This window comes from Ursus arctos, unplaced genomic scaffold (assembly GCF_023065955.2).
Source record: "Ursus arctos isolate Adak ecotype North America unplaced genomic scaffold, UrsArc2.0 scaffold_9, whole genome shotgun sequence".
NCBI classification, from domain to species: Eukaryota; Metazoa; Chordata; class Mammalia; order Carnivora; family Ursidae; genus Ursus; species Ursus arctos.
This window is the reverse complement of record NW_026623111.1, coordinates 19152050-19172566: the sequence shown is the minus strand read 5'-3', so window position 1 is coordinate 19172566 and position 20517 is coordinate 19152050. Positions and strand designations below refer to the sequence as shown.

The 20517-nt window shown below is 46.9% G+C and overlaps 1 protein-coding gene across 1 annotated transcript in view; it reads left to right on the top strand.

The window, feature by feature from the left end:
• The window catches only part of CCDC149 (coiled-coil domain containing 149), a 101646-nt gene that overhangs the window by 47386 nt on the left and 33743 nt on the right, over positions 1-20517 (top strand). Inside the window, exons 4-6 of the mRNA XM_048211873.2 lie at positions 3855-3962; positions 19118-19234; positions 20024-20196. Of these exons, the coding sequence (XP_048067830.2) occupies positions 3855-3962; positions 19118-19234; positions 20024-20196 (398 nt within the window). The remainder of the gene's footprint in view (positions 1-3854; positions 3963-19117; positions 19235-20023; positions 20197-20517) is intronic.

Here is a 20517-nt window from a genome sequence, read left to right as displayed (position 1 = left end):
GTTGTACTCGTTCACCAACTGCTTGAGGCTGGCGAGTGGACATCACGGTCTTCCCGCTACCTGAGGGGCTCAAGCCACTGTTGGTTCAAAGAGGAAAGATTGGGGCCCGGGTGGCTCAGTCGGTTAAGCATCTGCCTTCGGCTCAGCTCATGATCCCAGGGTCCTGGGATCGAGCCCCACGTTGGACTCCCAACTCAGCAGGGAGCCTGCATCTCCCTCTTTCTCTCCCCTGTTTGTGTTCTCTCTGTTGCTCACTCTTTCTTTCAAATAAATAAATAAAATGTATTTTAAAAAAAGGAAAGATTAAGGGTATTGCAGATACTTTTTGGGGTGTCTTTTATTAAGTTTCCACTGGTACTCTTTTTTAAATTTTATTTTAATTTAATTCTGGTATAGTTCACATGCAGTGTTATATTAGGCTCAGGTGTGATTCCACAACTATGCATTACTCATTGCTCGTCATGGTAAGTGTCCTCTTGATCCCCTTCCCTGTCACTCTCAGAAGCATTTGTTTCTGAGCGCTCCTTCCGCTGGTTAGGAAGAGGCAGGTCCCGTGAAGGTGAATTTTGCTGTGTCTCCTGCAGAGGGGGTGCTGAGATACTGCTTCCCCTCCCCTCTTTGGGGCCGGTCTCTCCGGTCTGTGAGGGAGCGATTATGCTTGCTGAGCTAATGTCTGGGAAATGGTCCGGGGTTCCGTGGCGGGAAGGCAGAGGCAGCCCACTTGTGCTGCCATGGGCTGAGGAAGGAGAGCTGCAGTTGGAGGGGAGGAACCAGGAAAGGGAAGACAGGGGTTGAATCATCACTGCACTGCGGTCCCTGAGGTCGGCCTGCTCTTGTGGCCTTGAACTGCTCTCCAAAATGTAAATCGTGTGATTTGATAAGAGAGGGAGCAAGGTGCCTTTTCCCCTAGCTGGAACGTTACCCCCCTCCCATGCACAGGGCTCACGCCGGCTCTCTCTGCTTTTTTAAGTCTTGGTTTAAACGTGGTCCTTTCCTCGGGCACATTCTGTTCCCTTTGCCCACTTTATTTTTCTCCATAGTACTCATCATCCAAGCACTGGGTCATTCTCTATTTTATAGCAGCATAAAGTAACTAATGTAATATCATCTATTCAGATGTGAGTTACAAGGGCAAGGTGTTTTGTCTGTATTGCTCACTGCTGTATCCAGACTCTAAAAACAGTGCCTAGCACATGGTAGGTGCTCAATAAATCTTTGTTGTAAAGCAAATGGATAAATAAGAAACAGTGAAGGGGCAGGATCCCAGAAGAGCCAGTTGTGTCCAAGGAGGCATTCAGCCGCGTCTACCCAACTGTTCACTGACTGGCTGAGTTGGGGCCACTGGAAGGACACAATCAAGAGGAGCTAACCGACCCTTTAACTGTCACCTACTGTATACCAAGCACTGTGGGATGTGTCCAGTGTTATTCAGTTTAGGCATCCCATCACCACAGGAGGTACGTGTGGTGAGCGACATTTATGAATGGGGAAACTCGGGAGGTTGCGGAATTCACCCACGGTCACCCAGCCTGTAAGTGGCAGAGCTGGGATTCAGCTTAGTTGATCTGATTTCCAAAAATTTCTGAAAATAGTCAGTGGGTCACAGTGTCTCTTGGGTTTTTTTGCTTTTGTAAGTGTAAGATGGGAATTAATTTGCCACATCCTTCACCAAATTTTATCTGATAAGAATGGAAATCTGAGAAAATCAGAGTACAACTATTCTAAAATATGAATTGTGCACATATGAGGTTGCAAATGGGATCACATTGTTGAGTAATACAGGGCTTGGTTAAATCCAGCCAGTGGGGATGAGTCAAGACTCTGTACCCAGCACTGGCTTTGGTGTTGGTACCTATTGTTACTATTCCATATTCTTCCCTAGGCTGAGACCACAACCTCCAGACTCAGCCTATTGTCTCTCATTTAGAAAATAGTTACGGAGCGTCTACTAGATGCTTGGGGTAGATCCATAGAGAGAACAAAGTTCCTTGCCCTTCATGGCACTTCTATTTCTGTAGGGAGAGTGAGGCAGGAAATAAGTAGTAAGTAGTAGGCCATGAAATAAATTACATGGTATTTTAAAAGGTGGCATGGGCTACAAAAGAAAAAAATAATGTAGAGAAAGGGGCTTGGAAGATTAGGGTGGAGGAGAGCAGGTTGCCGTGTTAGCTCGAGTGGTCCAGGTGGGCCCTGTTGAGACTGTGGCTTTTGCACAAAGGCCTGAAGAAGGTGAGAGGGGGAGGGAGCCAGGAGGTATTCTGGAGGGAGAGCATTCCCATGAGAGAGCATAGAACAATGCACTGGGATGGGAGCATACCTGGTATGCTTGGGGAACAACGAGGCAGTAAACCTGGGGGGAGCTGACCTGGAGTAGGGAGGAACCTGAGGGTAGAGACAACCTGATACCCCAACGGATGGGACGTGGGAGATGAGATAGAGTGCCGGTCAGGGAGGAGCCAAGCCAAGGCTGAACTTCTTTATTCTTTCACCTTCGTTCTTTTTTTAGTACCTGACATAATTGAGTATTCCCCAAAATATTAGCATTTAAAAAATTATTTTTTTTCAGGTAGGCTCCACACCCAATGTGGGGCTTGAACCCATGACCCTGAGATCAAGAGTCAAATGTACCCACTGAGCCAGCCAGGAGTGCCCCCAAAACTATTAGCCTTGAGGTCTTTGGAGTTTTGACCACTGCACTTATACCAGTCCCCTAATGCCTCTGGATTTGGGTTTCTTCAGCTATAACATGAAGGGAATCTTCAACATGATCTTAAAAATCCCCTGTACAACTATTTCTGAATGATTCCCCAAAGGCCATATTCTCATTGCTTGCTTATTTCTCTCCCTCCTTCTTTCATTCATTTATTCTCATGAGTCTTTAAAACATTTGCTGGAACACGAGCCCTTCTTGAAGCAACAGACACGGGTGCTGAGGAAGGAGAGAACGGAATCTCTGCCTTTCCGTAGCTCGCGGTCTTCTTGCTGAGGTTAGATATGAATGCAGGAAGCAAGGCGCGAACCAGAGCAAGTTGCAGCTACCAAAATACAGACAGTGCTGGATGACAAGCAGCCACGTGGCTGCATTTCCAGGCTCAGGGCACCTGGGAAAGGGGTGGGAACATGGTAAGAGGTGCTCACGTGCTCTGGGAACGGGGGGCAGTGATGCGATGAGGGGCAGCTGGCTTGAGAGGGGGAGGCTGGTCCACACGGGTCAGAGGGATCTGGGTCTGAGCAGGAGTCCTACCCTACGGAACGGATGACGTCATGAAGCCAGGACCGGCAGGTGAATGGTCCTGGTACTGAGGGACCCAGGAGACTGTTGGATTACCTCTGGACCCCGATTTCTGAAGTGGTTGCTCATTCCTCGTTCCTTCTCTGGCTGCCTCATCTTGTGATCAATATAATGGGCTTTGAGGTAGCAAAGAAAAGCTCACTAAACCAGTTCTATTTGAAAGGGAAGAAAACTGTTTAAACAAGGAAATGAAGCTTTTTCCTGTACTGTTGGCTCAAATTTTAGAATTGAACTCTTATATCCACTTGCAAGATTTTCACTGCGGAGCTCTTAACATTTTTTTGCAAAAAGTCGAATATGACTGATTCCTCCATTACTTGTCCGTGAGCCCTCCTGGAAACAAAGAACATCCCCATGCTGAGGTTCACAGCCAACACTGCTCCCCTCCGTGCAGTTGTCGTGGTGTGATTTGCACACTTGCTGCGCTCGTGTATGCATTTATCTAATGGGCTTTGCGTGGCTCCGCTCGGCCTGGACGCCAGCCTCGGTAAGCCGAACAAAGCCCCACGTTTATCCACTCCTGCGTTTCTGATTGTATTCCATAATGTGTTGACATTTCCAGGCTAATCTTGCACAACTACTGAGAGATTCTCAGGACCGAAATAAACATCTGGGAGAAGAAATTAAAGAACTTCAGCAAAGGCTTGCAGAAGTCCAGGGCGACAATAAGGTACTGCGACTATTTAAAGGGAAAAAGCTCTGTTGTGTAATTGTGTGCTTAGAGGTTTATGGATAGCACATCAGAAAAATGTAATGCCGCATTTGCTGAAAAATTTGTTATAGATTTTTACATTTGCAGTGAAAATTCACAGTTTAGCATTTCTTATCTTTATGACATTCCCTTTGTGTGTGTGCGCACGCCTATGTGCGTGTTCCTGGGTTGCGCTAAAATATTGCCACAACCCATCGTGGAAGTTTCATTATGTTCAGCTTGGTGGTGAATAACATTGCGGTTGAGGGCAAAATAAAACCCAAAATGCTATACTTTCCCCCTTCTCTACAAATAATGGATCTGTGGCTCAGATGATTTGAAATTATTCACATTCAGTTTTGAATTTTAAGTAGTCATCCTACTAATTATGTTCACATAACCAATTTATTTTATTGCTAAATTTGGCAATTTGTATGGAACATTGCTCAAAATCCACTGCGTGGTATTAATCAAACTCCCCTGTTGGCAACGTTAATTATAAAATATGAACTCATAAACTCCAAACTAAATGTGTGCTCTCTCTCTCCCAGCGGAAGCTATGAATACAAGTACAGTTGAGAAAAGGAAGAAAAACTATCGAAGTTTAATTCTGTCCCCCCACCCCCCCAAAATTTTCTGTTTTGCCACAATAGATTCATTTTCAACTCCTTGCCAGAGGCAGCTTTCCCGACAGAGATGGCCATTGGAGTTTGACTCAAGAAAACTCCATGGCAGGGAGGAGGTCCTTTCTTGGGAAACGTCTTTGAAATGTTACCAAATTTTCTTGACGAATGTTGATGGCGTTCACTGTTTCTGGGAGTTGTCGGTTATTGGAAGGCGCCATTTTGAAAGCTGCTGGCTCGTAAAAAAATGCACACCAGAGTCTGGGTTATCCATAACAAAAGATCAGAAAGGATTTTCTGCTACTGCTGATTTGAGGCTCAGTCTAAGGACCAACTGGAAGGTCTTCCTACATAGCTTCTTCTCCACTTAATCTGCCTTTACATTTTTTTTAAACCTCTTGCATTTAACATATATTTGAAAAATTAGGCTTGACTTTGACTATTCTGGGTCATGAAGTAGGGGGTAGGACAGAATGCCTAAGAACGGTTCTAATTAACACTGGACAAGCTAATCAGGCGTCTGGTGTGGTTTTATGCACCATTACAAGGATTTAAATTCTGTAACCTAGGTGTTCGGTCCATAATTAAAGGCCAGACCTTCTTAGTCACTTCCTCAAGGTTTTCTAGAGAATACAATGAAGAATACAATGAGATGTGTGTAGTAGTTTCCTTTAAACTCACAAAATACTACAGTAATTTTGGAGATATAATAAATCCACAGAATGTTAGAACATTTTGAAGAAGATATGATTTTTGGATTCATGGTTCTTGATTGACTGATTTTTCTTTGCTTATGTCTTTTTTTCTTCCTCTTAAATGAGCTACCCCTCCCTAACTTTCCGAAATATACTTCTACCTCATCTTTTGGTCGCTTTTAATTTTGTCACCTTTTAGACATGGGGTTTATTAGGACTCGACCTTTGCAACTGATATTTCAAGGAAAGAAAGGGAGGGCATGTGTGTATGTGAGTGAGTGTGTATGCATGTGTGAGTGTGTGCAGGACTGAGTGTGTGTATGTGTATGCGCGTGTCACACTAAGCACAGGTCTGGGGCTCCTTGTGTGTTGGCACAGTCTGAACTTGATTTGTTTGTGCTCTGGGTCTTTATTCCAGTAGCTGGACACATTTATCAAACTTTGTTTTCTTGCCCAAGGTTTAGAATTTAGTGACTCATATTCATGGTCTGTGAAGTAATTCGCCCGCCAAAAGGTACGGGGAAGATGTTACAATGTTCAGCAGACCCCGTATCTCAGTATCCAGCCTCTCCTCTTCAAAAAAACGAACTGCAGTGAGCCCCAGAGAATCCATTTATTCTCATTTGCATCTATAGTTACAGGGCTGATTTATTTTCAGATCCCTGTGAGTCATAGCCACCCTCCCCCAACCCCCACCCCCGGCCGTCAACATTAGGGCCAGATTACTCATTTGATAATGACACCAGGCATCTTGGGAAACTCAGAGGCCCCTGTTCCTTGGTGTTTGGTGAAGAATGGGTTAACCCTTCATTTTTTTTTTTTTTTTTTATTCATTATGTCTCTCGCTACTCCAACCTTTCTATCACCTTCCAAATCCAGTTCAACATACTTGCCATGGTGGGCTAGGCCCTCCAGTATCTGGCCCCTTACTGATTTCTCCAGCCACGTCTCTTGCCACTAGTCACCTCATGCTTCAGCACAGCAGCACTAATTTCAGCCCCTTTGCTGAGCTATACTGCCTTGTGCCTCAGGGCCTTTGCACCTGCTGTTAGCTCTGTCTGGGACACTCCTCGCCTTTCCTTCCCTCTCCAACTCCTGCTCATCTTTCAGGTCTTAGGTCAAATGTAGCCTCTTCAACTCTTAGGGGCAGGTCCTGTGCATGCCCACAGTGCTCTGGTCTTTCGCTCTGCTTAAACTTATATGGCACCCTCGTCCCCAAGAGTAAGCTCTTTGTGGGCAGAATTCCTGACTGGTGTACTACTTTATTGCTAGGAATTAGCACTCTTAGTTCCTGGTACATAAACATTACTTAATAAATCTTTCTTGAAGGAATGGAATGGAATAAATGAGTGAATGAATAAACTGAGTGAATGAAGAGAAGGAAAAGAAGAGCAAAAAGGTTCAAGAAAGAGGAAGAGGAGAACAAAAAGGGCAAAGAATACAAAAAAAGAAGCAGACTGGGAAAACAAGGTGCGGTCGTCATCAGGAACTCCATTCACGGGCCGAGAAGTAGTTTCGAAATTTGGAGAAAGGAGTTAGAAAAGCAAACTTTCATCCAAGAAAAAGCAAAACCAAAGCCAACCCCAGGTATGAGACCTTGGGAAGCCCTTGGTGGAGAGAGCAGAGTGTCTGAGGCTGAGCCTTGCTGGACTCAGGGTAAAAGCCCTGCTCAGAGGCTGCCTCAAGCCTGTGAAATTCAAGAACACTTAGTAACTGCTGTTGTTGGACTCCTGACTACCCTCCCCCCAATTCCAAACAGAAGAGCCGATGGCATCATTTTATGAGCGACTGTTAAAGCAGAAGATTTTTATCTCCAAGTTGCCATTTTAACTGATGACCCTTATCCATATTTTGGGAAGCCCAGATTCTAGATGTTAAGTACATTTAAGAAACAAGGTGATAGGAAATTACTTGCCTTGGATATTTTAAGGTAGACTAATTTTTCCATTTGTTCAGCTAGAGCCTTGTAACCCTATGTGCCATAAAGCATTTTCAAACAGCCTCTTGAAAGATTTGTTGCCACCTTGGCTTGCAAGCAGCTTAGCCCTCCCATGGGGTTGGGAGGTTGGGGGGTTTTCTGTGATAGGGTGGGGGTCTCATGATCAAACACCACCTGCCATCTCTTTGAACTGTGCCCAAGAATTTCTCGGAGTTCTTGGGTAGACACAAACCCCCAGTCCAAGCTAGAAGAGAGGCATGAGAAGGGAAACTTACCAGGCACCCTCCATTTCCTTGATAATTATAGTTCTGAAAGGTTAATGAGGAGAGAGGAGGCACATGGGGAAGGGAGGACTCATATCTCCACAAATCACCCTGGGAAAAGCTTTTCATGGGTGGTAGATTGCCCTGGGCTCTCAGGGTGTCAGTCTATGAGGAATAAGGACCAGTTATAGGGAAAGACCCAGACAACGTGGGGCCTCAAGTTTAAAAAGAGCCCGCTAAGAGAAGTACAGCTTTCCTTCCTGCCCTAGAGGATTGCCTGCTCCTTTTCTGGGCATTAAAAGAGTGGATTTTGGGAAGGAGGACCAGGAGAAAGAAGGGGTTCCCTGAGAATTTAAGGATTAGTAAGAGTCAATCAACAAAACTAGCAGAACACACTTGGATCAGGTAGCCAGAGGTGAGCTGGTAGACCAGCTCTCCGAAAGAGGAAGGCTGGCTAAAGAAAGAGGAAGGCTGGCTGATAGTGCTTTGCTGATTTCCATAACAAATCATGAGGGCACCAATGTGAAGGCACGGAGCTGGGAGCTGGAAAGATTGGCACTCCAGGAAAGGCCAGCTCCAGCCTTGCCAATGTCAAGTGGTATAGAGAAATATAGTCCAAGAGGTCCAACTTTGGAAATTGTTAGACCCAGAGTTTTAGTCTAGCTCTGCCAGTGGTTGTTTTATGGCCTTGAGCAAGTCAGTTTTCTCTCCAGGCCTCCACTTCCTCATCTGGAAAATGGGAGCAATCATACCTCACATAGAATTGTTGTCAGGTTTTATCATTTATTCATCCACACAAAACTGGGGACTTGCTACATAGTGCTTAATGTTCCAGGAGCTGTGGACACACCAAGGAATAAGAAAGACAGGTTTCCATTCTCATAGAGCTAATATTCTAGCTGGGGAGACATACAGTAAGAAAATAAAATACATAAGATCATCAGACAGTGGTTAGTGCTGGGAAGAAAAGAAAGCGGAACAAGGAGATTTAACAATGGGGTGTGTGTTTGTGCAATACTCAGTGTTTGTAAAGGGTGTAGCATAATGCCTGGCACCCAGTAAGTGTTCCATGAAGGGTAAGTGTTGCTCGTATCTTAGCATGACCTGGGGCCAGATTGGCTTAGAATTCTCTTGTGCAAGTATCCTACCAGGAAACTCAGTCTTCCTTCCTGTTGATCAACTGTTTTCCAGTGAACTGGGTATGTGCCTCCCACTAGAGACAGAAATTGTGGTGAGAAACCTGGCCTCTGGAAGATGGATCCCCCAAACTCAGCACTCCTTATAACCCCCCCCCCCCCGAGACTTCACCAGCACCAAGCGTGCTTGCTTGGTACAGAGCTCCTGGAAGCTTCCTTGCACTTTGCATGCCCCTTGTAGAATAAGCACCTAATAGAGGATGCCAGGAACAGGAACTCATGTTCCATTGAGACAGCCAGAACTTGGTTTTCTTGTCCGTTCGCTTTTGTTCTTCTTCATGTGACAGATTATGGCACTTTATTGCAGAAGGACAATAATGCAACACCAGGTATTCTAAAGCAAGGAAGCTCAGGTGGACAGCGGCTCCTCCCAGTGTCCTGCATCCGCATTTCCTGGGCCCCCGCTGGCCAATTTAAATGTAGCTGTGTGTGATGTTGCATAAACACGGGGTTTTGCCCTTAATAATGAGCTTTATGTTACACCAGCTGATGGTCTTTAAGCACCTCTGTTTTATCTGGCGTTGGCACCATAAAATGATAGAGCCCTTCTGTGAACATACCTCTATTGACGTGGGACTTTTGGATGGATTCGGAGAGGAAACCAATTAAGTCAAAGCTGCGAGCCCATAAAGACAGACCAATGAGTATGCAGGTGACTAATTATTCTTTTTTTTTTAAGAAAGAGTGCCCAGCTGTGGCTGTTTGTAATGGTCCAGGATGAGGTATCAGAAAGCTCTTTGTAAACCGTTCCTCTTTATGCTTCAAAGGAACAGAGAGATGTCCTCTATAGGAAACCCAAAGGAAGAGAGCGCTCTAATGAAAAGCGCTTACCTTGGGGCATTCTAGAAATTAATTACAAAGAATTAAAATGAGTGATAAGGGCCCGTCGCCTGCTCCAGCCCCAGCATATCTTGTTCTGACTGGGATGTTGATTATGGACTATAGACAACGCTCAGTTAGTTCAGCAAGCAGCCAGACTGGTTCAGTATTCCCTAGTGTTTTACTGTCAGGTGAATTAGACACATTGGGTCTCAGAGACCATATTGGAGCCTGTCCCGCCCTCTATGAGCGCATAGCTTGGGTGGCCCATGAGACCAGTGGTTTTGGACATTCATCCCATAGACCAGGCATTGTACTTACTTTTTAGTTTTTTGTTTTCTTAAGTAATATTTACTCTTTTTTTAAAATTTAAATCAATTTAATTAACATACATTGAGTTTCAGAGTAGAGTTTAGTGATTCATAGAGAACTGGTTCTGAGAGATAGCTGCCCAAAACTCCTTTTACAGCACACCATATCCCAATCACACTCAAGTACAGAGACACTGAAGCACCTTCCATCTGCTTGGTGGGGCCCTATAAAGACTGTGGCTCTGAGGTTAATGTGTACTGAATTGGCTGAAGGTAATTCAGGGGCTCCCTAACTGTGTGGTCTTGGGCCAGTTGCTTAACTTCTCTGTGCACAGTTGTTCTCTTTGGTACAATGGACATAACAGGAGTATTTGCCTTATAGTTCATGGTTCAGTGCAAATCATTTCAACAGAGCTTTATTGAAGACCCAACTATATGCTCTATGGATTGGGCAGTCAACAGTGAGTCCCTGATTTCATGGGGATTCCATTCTAGTAGGGATAGATGAACAGAAATCAACTAAACAAATAAATATATTCTATTTCATAGATTCTGAGATGTAGATTTTCACATCTGAACATCTCTGATATATAGTCAGTGGTATCGTGTTGCTATGATGGACAATTTTTATTCTTTTTAGAAGTATGTAATAGTGGGTCTTAAAGTTGATGGAGTTTTTTTGTTTAAGATTTTGCTTATTTATTTTAGAAAAAGCTGGAGAGTGTGAGCAGGGGGAGGGGCAGAGGGAGAAGGAGAGAGAGAATCCCAAGCAGACTCCGTGCTGAGCATAGAGCCTGGTGCGGGGCTCGATCCCACAACTCCAAGATCATGACCTGAGCTGAGGTTGAGAGTCAGACGCTCAACTGACTGAGCCACCCAGGTGCCCCTGGAGTTTTCTGTTGTATGAAATACAGTACGATATATCAGAGGGTGTCTAACGCTAAGTGGAAACATGTCTTAGAGCACTATGGGGTGCAGCCAGGGCAGAATGGGGACGTTATTTATATTGCGTGGTCGGGAAAGGCACATCTGCTCACATCCCCTTTGCCGAGAAACCTGAAGGGCGTGTGGCAGGAGGTGGTCAGGTAACCTAAGGATAAGGTGCACAGCCCTGAGGCAGGGACAAGCTTGGGATGATAAAGGCATGGAAGGGAGGCCAGTGCACCTTTTATGAGAATTAACTGTGAAAAGTTATGCAAAGCACTTGACACAGAACACGCTTCACTGGGGGAACAGTGCGCGGTAGCTGTCGTAGTTGTTGTGGAGCGAGGGATCAACTCCAGGACCCAGGACTGCCGGGGTGGACCTCCCAGCCCTGCCATTTACCAGGTTTGTAACGTGGGCAGGTGACTTTAGCTCATCGGAAAACGGGGCTACAACAGTACCTCACAGGATGCCTTGGACTTCACCGGGTTCGGGTGTGTAAGCACTGAGGCCAGGGCGTGGGGTGTGGGAAGAGCCACATACAGGTTTGCTGTAAGCGGTAAGAGATTGCAACCTTCGGAGAGGGGGCGCTGTGGCTCACTGACCTCAGCAGGGACTCAGGGCAAGAGTCTTGGCTCCAGAGCCTGTGTCAGCCTCTCTGTGGGGTGGGGTGGGGGGGTCTCTCCTGTAGAGGACGTGACAGTGTTTGCCTCTGGGAATCATGGCAAGCATCAAATGCGAGCCCTCCTATGTTTAAGAAGCATTTAAGGACCTTTTAGCCAGACACTGCTATGGGTACCGGGGATTCCAGGGCACGTGATAAGGGAGGTTCCTGCTGTGGTGGAGCTGATGGTAGGGAGGGCACGAGAGATGGCTGAGATCATTTCTGGTAAGATGAAGACAGTGGGGCCGGGTGGTATGAGGGAGAGCCACTTTGGGGTGAATGGGTCTCTTGATGGTATCCAGGGAAGACTTCACAGAGGAGGTGACATTGGATCTGAGACCTGAAGACAGGAAGGAAATGGGTTCTGGATAGACCAAGAGGATGTGCAAAGGCCCGGGGGCAGGCACAAGCATTTATGTTTGAGGCATTGAAAGGGAGCCAGCCACGCTAGAGAACAGAGAAAAGGCAAGTGGCTGAAGATAAAGTCAGGAGGCAGGTGGGGAGCAGCTCACGTCCTCATGCTGTGCCTTGTCAACCTGACTAAAAACTTTGGCATTTGTTCCAATGCAGTGAAAAGCCACTGAAGATATGATGTGTCAGAAAAGCTTCTAGCACATTGTTTGGCTCAAACTGTGTGCTGGTTAACCGGGAGACATTGATATACACACTAATGAGTGTGTGTGATCATCTCCAGAGCCTTGGGAAGAAGACAATGAAAACAACTATATATATTTTTTTGGTTTGGTTTTTTTTTTTTAGTGACAAATTCTTTTGTTTAAAGCTAGAACTGGATTGTCCCATAGATCTAGGAATTTGGACTCTGATATACATAATAGAGTTGCCCACTGGAGCCTTTTTAAGCAATTATGTCCTATTTTATCGAGGGTATTTCAAAAGGTCAGGGGGCAGTTGGAGAGCATATGGAGAAAACCAACAGGAAAAGTAAAGATAGGCAGGGCCTTGTTTATTAAGTTGGCAGGCACGGCACTACGCCAGATGAATGTCTAATAAATGCCTTTTGATGCTGACCTCTCCCTAGGTGAGCTGTGTGCAGCAGTACACAAGACCTGGGGGTGAGGGAGGGCTAGCGTCCACTTCCTGTTAGCAATTCTTTCAGCTGATCTTCCCAGTAACCCCGACAAATAGAGTCTCTGCCTAAGAACGGTAACCATACCAACTGTACCTGGGGACTGCACTTTAAAAGCTCTTCGGAGAGTTACATCAATAGTGATCATGGCATTGTAGCTGCACTTCATGAGGATAAAGCCCTCCCCCCAGAGCTGGCATTGTGCAGTGCACAGGCTGGGCAGCTATATGTGGCTGTCCTGTTTACAAAATAGCTTTTATCCTTCTTATAAACTGAAGGTGTCCCCCCCAGATTCATATGTTGAAACCTAACCCCCAGGGATGGTATCGGAGGTGGGGCCTCTGGGAGGTGGTCAGGTCATGACAGCACAGCCCTCATGAATGGGATTAGTGCCCTCGTAAAAGAGACCCCAGAGAGCTCTTTTGCCTCTTCTGCCAAGTGTGGGTACAGCAAGAAGATGGTTGTCTATGAATGACAAACCAGGGACTCATCAGAGATGAAATCCACCAGTGCCTTAAGCATGGATTTCCTCACCCCCACAACTATGAGAAGTGCATTTCTGTTGATCATTAGCTCCCCAGGCTATAGTGTCCTGTTATTGCAGCCAAAACAGACTAAGGCAGGGGTTGGTCCTGAGAAGTGGGATATTGCTAGAACAAATAACAAACGTGGAAGTGAATTTGGACCTGGATAATGGGTAGGGCTGGGAGAGTTTGGAGGTGCATACCAGATAAAGCCTACATTGCTGTGATTGGACCATCAAGGGCAATTTTGGTGAGGCTTAGGAAGAAAAGAGGAGAGCTGCAAAGAAAGCCTACATGTTCTTGGAGAATACTGAAGTAACCCTGAGGAGGATGTTGATAGAAATATGGACAGTGAAAGCCATGGAGGAGGCCCCCGAGAGAAATGGGGACGTATTGGAAACTAGAGGGAGGGCCTTCCTTGTTATGCGCTGGTCAAGAACTTGGATGAATTGTGTTTGAGTCCGTTGTTTTATGGAGGGTAGAACTTGTGACCAATGAAAATTGATATTTAGCTGAGGAGATCTTGAAGCAAAGTGTTGGAGACATGGCTTGGTTTCTCCTGATTGCTTATGAAATATAAGAAAAATGATTTGCAGATGGAATTGTTAAGCAAAAAGGACCCAGAACATAAAGATTTGGACAGTCCTTAGTCTATCTGTAGTGTGGAACAAATGAGACCACCAAGGGTATGGCCGAGGTGACCATTTGATAAGGAGATAAGTATTGACCAGGCAGCTCAGACAGAAGCCAGGTGTTGTTCTTACAGATAATGAAAGAACGAATATGAAGGCAAATCTGAGATAACCCAGTCTGGTGAGTATGGGCCTGGGGTCACGGTGGCCTGGTTACAAAGGATGGGGCTGCTCAGGCCCGTAGGGCCAGCAGAGAGCCCCTATGGGTTTGTCCTGCCGAGTCACGGGAGTGAGATTGCCACCTCTAGTGGGTCCAAAGGCAGAACATCGAGCCAGAGAGGATGAGTTTTGAGCCTTAAGGTTTAATGTTGTTCTGTTTGGTTTTTAAACTAACCTAGGACCCATCACCCCTTCCTTCTTCCCTGTTTCCCCCTTTCGGAATGGAAGTGTCCATCCTCTGCCTGTCCCGCCTTTGTATTGTGGAAGCACACGGCTCGTCTGGTTTCACAGGCTCACACCTAGGGAGGTTTCCCTCAGGACACTCATAGCTGGAGTCTCACCCGTATCTGCTCTCCATGCTATTTCAGTGAGGTGCTGGACTTTGGAGTCAATGCTGGCCTGAGTGAAGGCTTTGGGGGCTGGCGAGATGGAATGGATATACTATGTATGTGAGAAGAGCATGAATTTTAGGGGGCTGGGGGTGAACCGTTGGAGACTGAATATTTGGGTCCCCCCACAAATTTGTATGTTGAGATCCTAACGTGCAATGGGATGGTAGCAGGAGGTGGGGCTTTTGCGAAGTGATTGGGTCAGGAGAGGGGGCGCTCTGATGAATGGAGTCGGGGGTCCTTATAAAAGAGGCCGCGCCATCTCTGTCATCTCCTGAGCCAGCAAGAAGACCGCCGTCTCTGAAACAGGAAGCCGACACCACGTCTGCCAGCACCATGATCTAAAGCTCGCAGCCCCCAGAACTGCGAGAAATAAATGCTGCTTGCTTCTAAGCCACTCGGTCGGTGATGGTCTGTTTCAGCGGCCTGGATGGATGAAGACAATCCCCATTTTCAGGAAAACAGATGGCACCTGGGGCCCAATAAGGTTAGGTGACGTGCCAAGGTGGCACGACGGGGAGGAGCAGCATGGGGATCCGAACACAGGTAACACCTGCGGGTAGCAGCCGCTCCTGCCCCTGGCTACCTGTCACCATTGACAGGGGAAGACGGGTCCAGGCAAGCGAAGACCAGATGAGGAGAGGATGTGGAGGGCCGAGGAGCAAAGCCTGCGACGAGATAGTGGCAGGGAGCGAGTCGTTCCAACGGGGGCCCCCCACGAGGACCAGAGTTTGAACCGGGCCTCGGCGGAGCCGTCGGACTCCATCCGCGGGGTGGGGGAAGGGCACCCAAGAGCCGTTTTGCCACATGGTTTTGTGGCCGTGTCCCTCAGCCACATCCCAGCTGCAGCTGCTCTGCAGCCATCAGCCGACGACTCACACCCATAATTCATTCATAAACGTTTATTTCCATCTAAATCAGCAAATGAATACATCTATTGGAGGCAGGCACGCGCCTCACAGGGCAATGATCCGCTTCTCGGGCTGGCACGGGGAGGCTGGCCCTGGAGTTCTGATGGCCCCGTTTGGGGGAAGTAAGTGCCCCGAGCAGTCGCTTCATAGCCATTTCCAAGGTGGGAAGTCAACATCATCGCCTGCGGTCTACAGATAAGGTTGGCTCCCGAGCTCTGCTTCCGCCCCTTGGAGGACTGGACCGCCCCAGTGGGCGTATGTATGGGGACACTCACGTGGAGGATGACAGTGATGACAGTCATAATAATCATGACAGCAGCTTACACTGCACGCTTCTTGTGTTTCAGGGGCTGTGCTCAGTATTGCAAAAAAATCCCTTCCTCTCTTAGGATTAGGTCCTGAACTCAGCACGAGAGGCAAACACTTGCATCTAGCCACCGTTCTCCCGATGGTCGCTTAAATTGTCCGTAAAGTTCAGGGCACGTGGCATTTAGGTTCCCGAACCGGGTAGTATGGACAAATATGAACAATGTGAGTGTGTCTAAATGCATTAGCAGTCGTTCTCCCATGCCCCTCTGTCCAGGACCCTGAGAGCAGGGGTGCGTAGACACCCAACTTAAAGCATTCTGCTTGTTCATCCTCTCTTCTCCATCACTCTCTTCCTCCACTTTTTACTTTCCTGCACCTCTCTGCCAAGCATGGAAATTTGAACCCCAAGTTAAATGCTCACTTAAAGCAACTCCACTCCTTCTCAGTTCATGCTTATAGCAGCCCCCCGACCCCCACCCCCCGGGAGCTATACTCTCCTGCTTCAGTGGAAGATACTGCAGCTCAGGGAAGGTCAGGCCGGTGCACAGTTGCACAGCCAGCAGACCGTGGAGCCAGGACCCAGACCCCAACCAAGACAGACTCCAGAGCCTGTGAGGCTGTCGCCCTGGAAGGCAGGGGAACTCTTCCTGCTGCATCTCTACCGCAACCCCCTCCTTGGGCCCCTTCAGCTGGTTGCACTTGAGTTTCAGACCAACTAACGATCCAGCTATTACCAGTTTGGGCCTCACTTTTAAAAATAAATGTTTCAACCAGTCCAGCCCTGCAATTTAATAGGCAATATTGTATGCATATTAAACACCAAATGATTGTTAACATATTTATTGAAGCTTAACAGGCATGGGGCATATAAAAGATGACTCTCTTATATGGCTGTCAGACCTCAATAAACATGTTTAATAATTAATTGGCGTTAAGCAAACATAATTGTGTGATTCTAAATTAGGTGTTTGGTGAAGCGTTCTGTGCGTGGAAAACCGCAGTAGTGTTTTATTACTTCGAGTTCAGGCTGTCAGTCTGGCTTTTCACATATCGAGAGAAGTGGCCCCCATTCCACGCCGTGTCCAAGGCCTCCTGTGGCCTCATGCCAAAAAAGGCCCAAGCCCTCTTGTTCCTAGACCCTTTGATCTGAGAAACGTTTCCCATTTGGTTAGCTGTTCGTCTTTCTGCATATCCCCTTAGGGTTCTGAAAGTTCTGAGCCAAGAAATTGTGTGATGTAGAAGATGTTTTCACTTATCAGCTTCCAGTTGAATGAACCAGTTCTGCCCTAAACTCCACTCCCCCCCACCATGCAGGTGATTCACATTATTCACAATAGCTCTGCTCTCTGAATTCTGTGCGAACAGCGAATTAGCAAACACCGAACCATTGCTCCTAGGGGAAATGCAAGACTAGGTTCCTCTGAGCCTCTGGTCACAATATCTTTTTTATCAATTCACACAGAACTTTGTTTTATGTGTGTTTCTGTGTAAGGCCATCTTACTTACCCTGTACGGTTGATTCTTTCACGTTGAACTCAGGGCGCATAGCACCGTAACTCACACCTGACGAGTATTCTCTGTCAGACACCTCACAGCCTTCATGTGCTGGGAACACGAGACATCGCTTCAGCAGCGTGCATTTTAAACAGCAAAACACCAGACAAAAAGCACAAAAGCATGAACAAACAGGGCAGTGAATAGACCATGAAAGGGACACTTGTTTGCAGTATGAGAACTGAAACAAGACGGTAGAGCGTCGCCTCGTGCTACCTCAGCTGGGAACACTCCTGTCGGATGAGTTACATTTTTTGCAACTCCGTACTTAACCGGCACATGTCTGCCTGTGATGCGAAAGTGCCACGAATGTTGATTTTGAGATTACAGATAAGTGTGCAGGTAGGTAAAGTCACACAGATGGGATCCTTGAGTAATGGCAATCAGCTATAATCAGATTCCATGAAGCACGGCCGTCTGTATACCTCAGTATCCTCCGTCCTCTGCCAGCCCTTTGTGCGAGCTGCCCAGAGCATTGTCTGCTCAGTATCAGCGATGCTTTAGTGCACAGTCGGTGCACAGTAAATATTGGTCACATTCAATTGGGTGGTTTTCAAATAAGGACCCCAAATCGACGTTGTTTGAAAATGCTCTTTGCTTTTCTTTAGGCACCATTGTTTCTATATCCGTTGCTATTTATTGTCCCAATCTAGTTAATAGTCCACCTTGGCTTTTAACTTTCTCTCACCTGCCCCTAAATACTTCAGAGACTCGAAAATCCATGTTCTTGGCTAGCCACGAACCCCATGCTGGAATGAGGAAGAGCTTTCCCCAAGGAGGCGTTGCTGGCTGGGTCATAGAAATCTATCTCCAGGATGTCCTCTATCTACAAAGCCGATCCACACACACCCTACGGGGAGGTGGGGGAATCAGGCTTACAACCTTTTCAGAAGCAGCTCAGGAAGCAGGGCCATAACTTGAAAAAGTCGGTCTCGTGGCCACCCGTTTGGCGCTGAGCTGCGCACTTAAGGGCTCTTCTGGCCCCATCAGATCTTCTGGAGATCACAGTTTCCATGATGACCCTACCGCAAGGTTTGCAGTTGTGTGTGGGGCTAGGCGCCAGAGTCTGGGGCAGCTCTGGGTTCTGCAGGGATCCTTTGGAAAATTACATTTTGAAGACTGGAATTTTATCCATAGGCATTTAAAAACCTATAAATACAAGTCTGTTATGAAAATTGTGTGTGCTTATTTGAAAAGTTAAAACATAGAGCATAGAGAACACACGGTCTCACCATGACCAAAACACACACACTTAAAAATTTTGGTATATTGGGTCATTTTTTCTTTTGTGCACAGGTTCTTTATATAATTTCAATTTTACTGCAAATGAAAGTTAGTCTTCTGCTTTTTGTTCCCCGCTTAGCATGCTATCATAAGCATGTTCTGTGTTATTACACAGTTCATCACCCTTATTTCCAACAGCTGCAAACTAGCCCATTGATTGATTGCACTACACTTTGCTAGCCATCTCGCTCTCATTAGACGTTCTTTCTCATTCTTTAGCTCTTTCTGGAAATGAGAGTACAATCCACTTTTTCTTTTTTCCTAAAGCTAGTGCATGTCTGGGATTGTTGTTAGCCCAGGTTGTCAGAAGCAGGGTTACTGGATCATTGGTGGGGACATTTTTAAGGCCCTGGATGATGTAGTCTCATCGTTATGATGTGGGAGCACACACCCATCTTACTAGATGCTTCCAAAAATTGCGTTACCATTTTGCTATCTTTGCTAAGTGTAGAAGAGACCCAGAGTTTTTTCTTCACTGTGGCAATGCTGCAAAGGACCTCCACCTTCAAATGCCCAGGCCTACGTTCCTGTTAGACTTATACTGTGTATGCACACAGATGTGGATATATGCATGTATGTACAAACTACAATATATATTGTGTTGTTTTTTTAATTCATGATATTGGCAAGGAATTTCTTTGTCTTGTGCCTTTCCTTAGTATTACTTGAAAAGTCTTACCTTCCACAAATTTCTGCCTAAAATGCTTGGGTTTTTGTTTGGATCTATTCATTTTAACACACACACACACACACGTTCTCTCTCTTCCTTCTCCTACTAATGGAAAATGCAGCTCCTGAGGATGACAATTGCCAAGCAGAGGCTTGGAGACGAAGAAATTGGCGTGCGGCACTTTGCAGCTCATGAGCGTGAAGACTTGGTTCAGCAGCTGGAGAGAGCTAAGGAACAGGTTATTGCTAACATCTGTTAAGGGTGGGGGATAGGTTTGTACCATTGGACTGGGCCCCCTGTTTCTCAGGGGAGGGGGGGCGAGGTGCCTGGGATGCCAGTTGGAGGCCGAAGGAGGGTGTGAGTTGAATGCTTTTACTTTTTCTCCTTACTCTGCTAGTTCCCCATCTGCCTCTTGTGGTTCTTGCTTCCAGCAGGTCTGTTCTAGTTTGGGGTACCACTGCTCTGAATGCAGGAAACCTCCCCCTACTCAGGATAGACAGGGAAAGAACAAGATGTGACAAACTGGCCTTAATTTGCAAGTTTCCTGAAGTGCTGAGTGATGCTTTTTAGGCAAAATCTCAACGGGTACAGAGCCCTAGTTAGGAAACAGGGAGGAGAGCCTAGACTTCATTTCCCTTCTCTCGCTAATTGGTTTTGAAGAGCGGAACAAGATTTCTGGGTCTGGAGTAGCTGGAGAAAATGTGCACGTGCAAGACCCCGGTTGCTGTCGCCAGAGTCTGGATTTGCCGTCCCCGAGCCTCTGGCCTTGGGGCACGCGGCCGTGGGGAAGGGTTGGGGTCTGCTCCCGAGCTGCTGTCCCCCACCCTATCTTAGACGTAACGAGTGTCTGGCTGGGAGTTGCTCCCTTCCCTTAAGCTTTGATCCAGCGCGGGGTGCTTGTGTTTTATAGCGTCCTCGGGGGGCATGAATATGCCCTGTCGGGGTCGGTCAGCCAAGCGGAAGGCCCCATCTGTGGCCCTAAGATGACGTCTGAAGAACTTCAGTAAGGACACTTCCTTGGTTTCAGATTGAGTCTCTGGAGCATGACCTGCAGGCCTCCGTGGATGAGCTTCAGGACGTTAAGGAAGAACGGTCTTCCTACCAGGACAAGGTGGAGAGGCTCAACCAGGAGCTGAACCACATCCTCGGTGGGCACGAGAACCGCATCATTGACGTGGACGCCCTCTGTATGGAGAACAGGCAAGTGGCCAGGCCCGGGCGCACTCAAGCAGGACGTTGGCCGGGAGTTCTCTGGAGCCCGAGCTACGTTTGCCTTGCAATGAAAGGATGGTCCCACCACCGAAATGGTGATAGTAATGCCACGCATTAGCTGTGAAAGTCAGAAAAGAAGCAGCACACCCCTACGTGCGTGCATCCCCAACCCCTTTCTCTCTCCCCCTACCCTCCCCACTCCCCAGCTGGGCAAGAAGGGTAGGGAGCCAGTGAAAGCTGCTCGGTATTGCTATCAAGGAGAGGGAAAAGAATAAGAAAATAAATTGAGAAATTCCCTTAGCTGTTTCT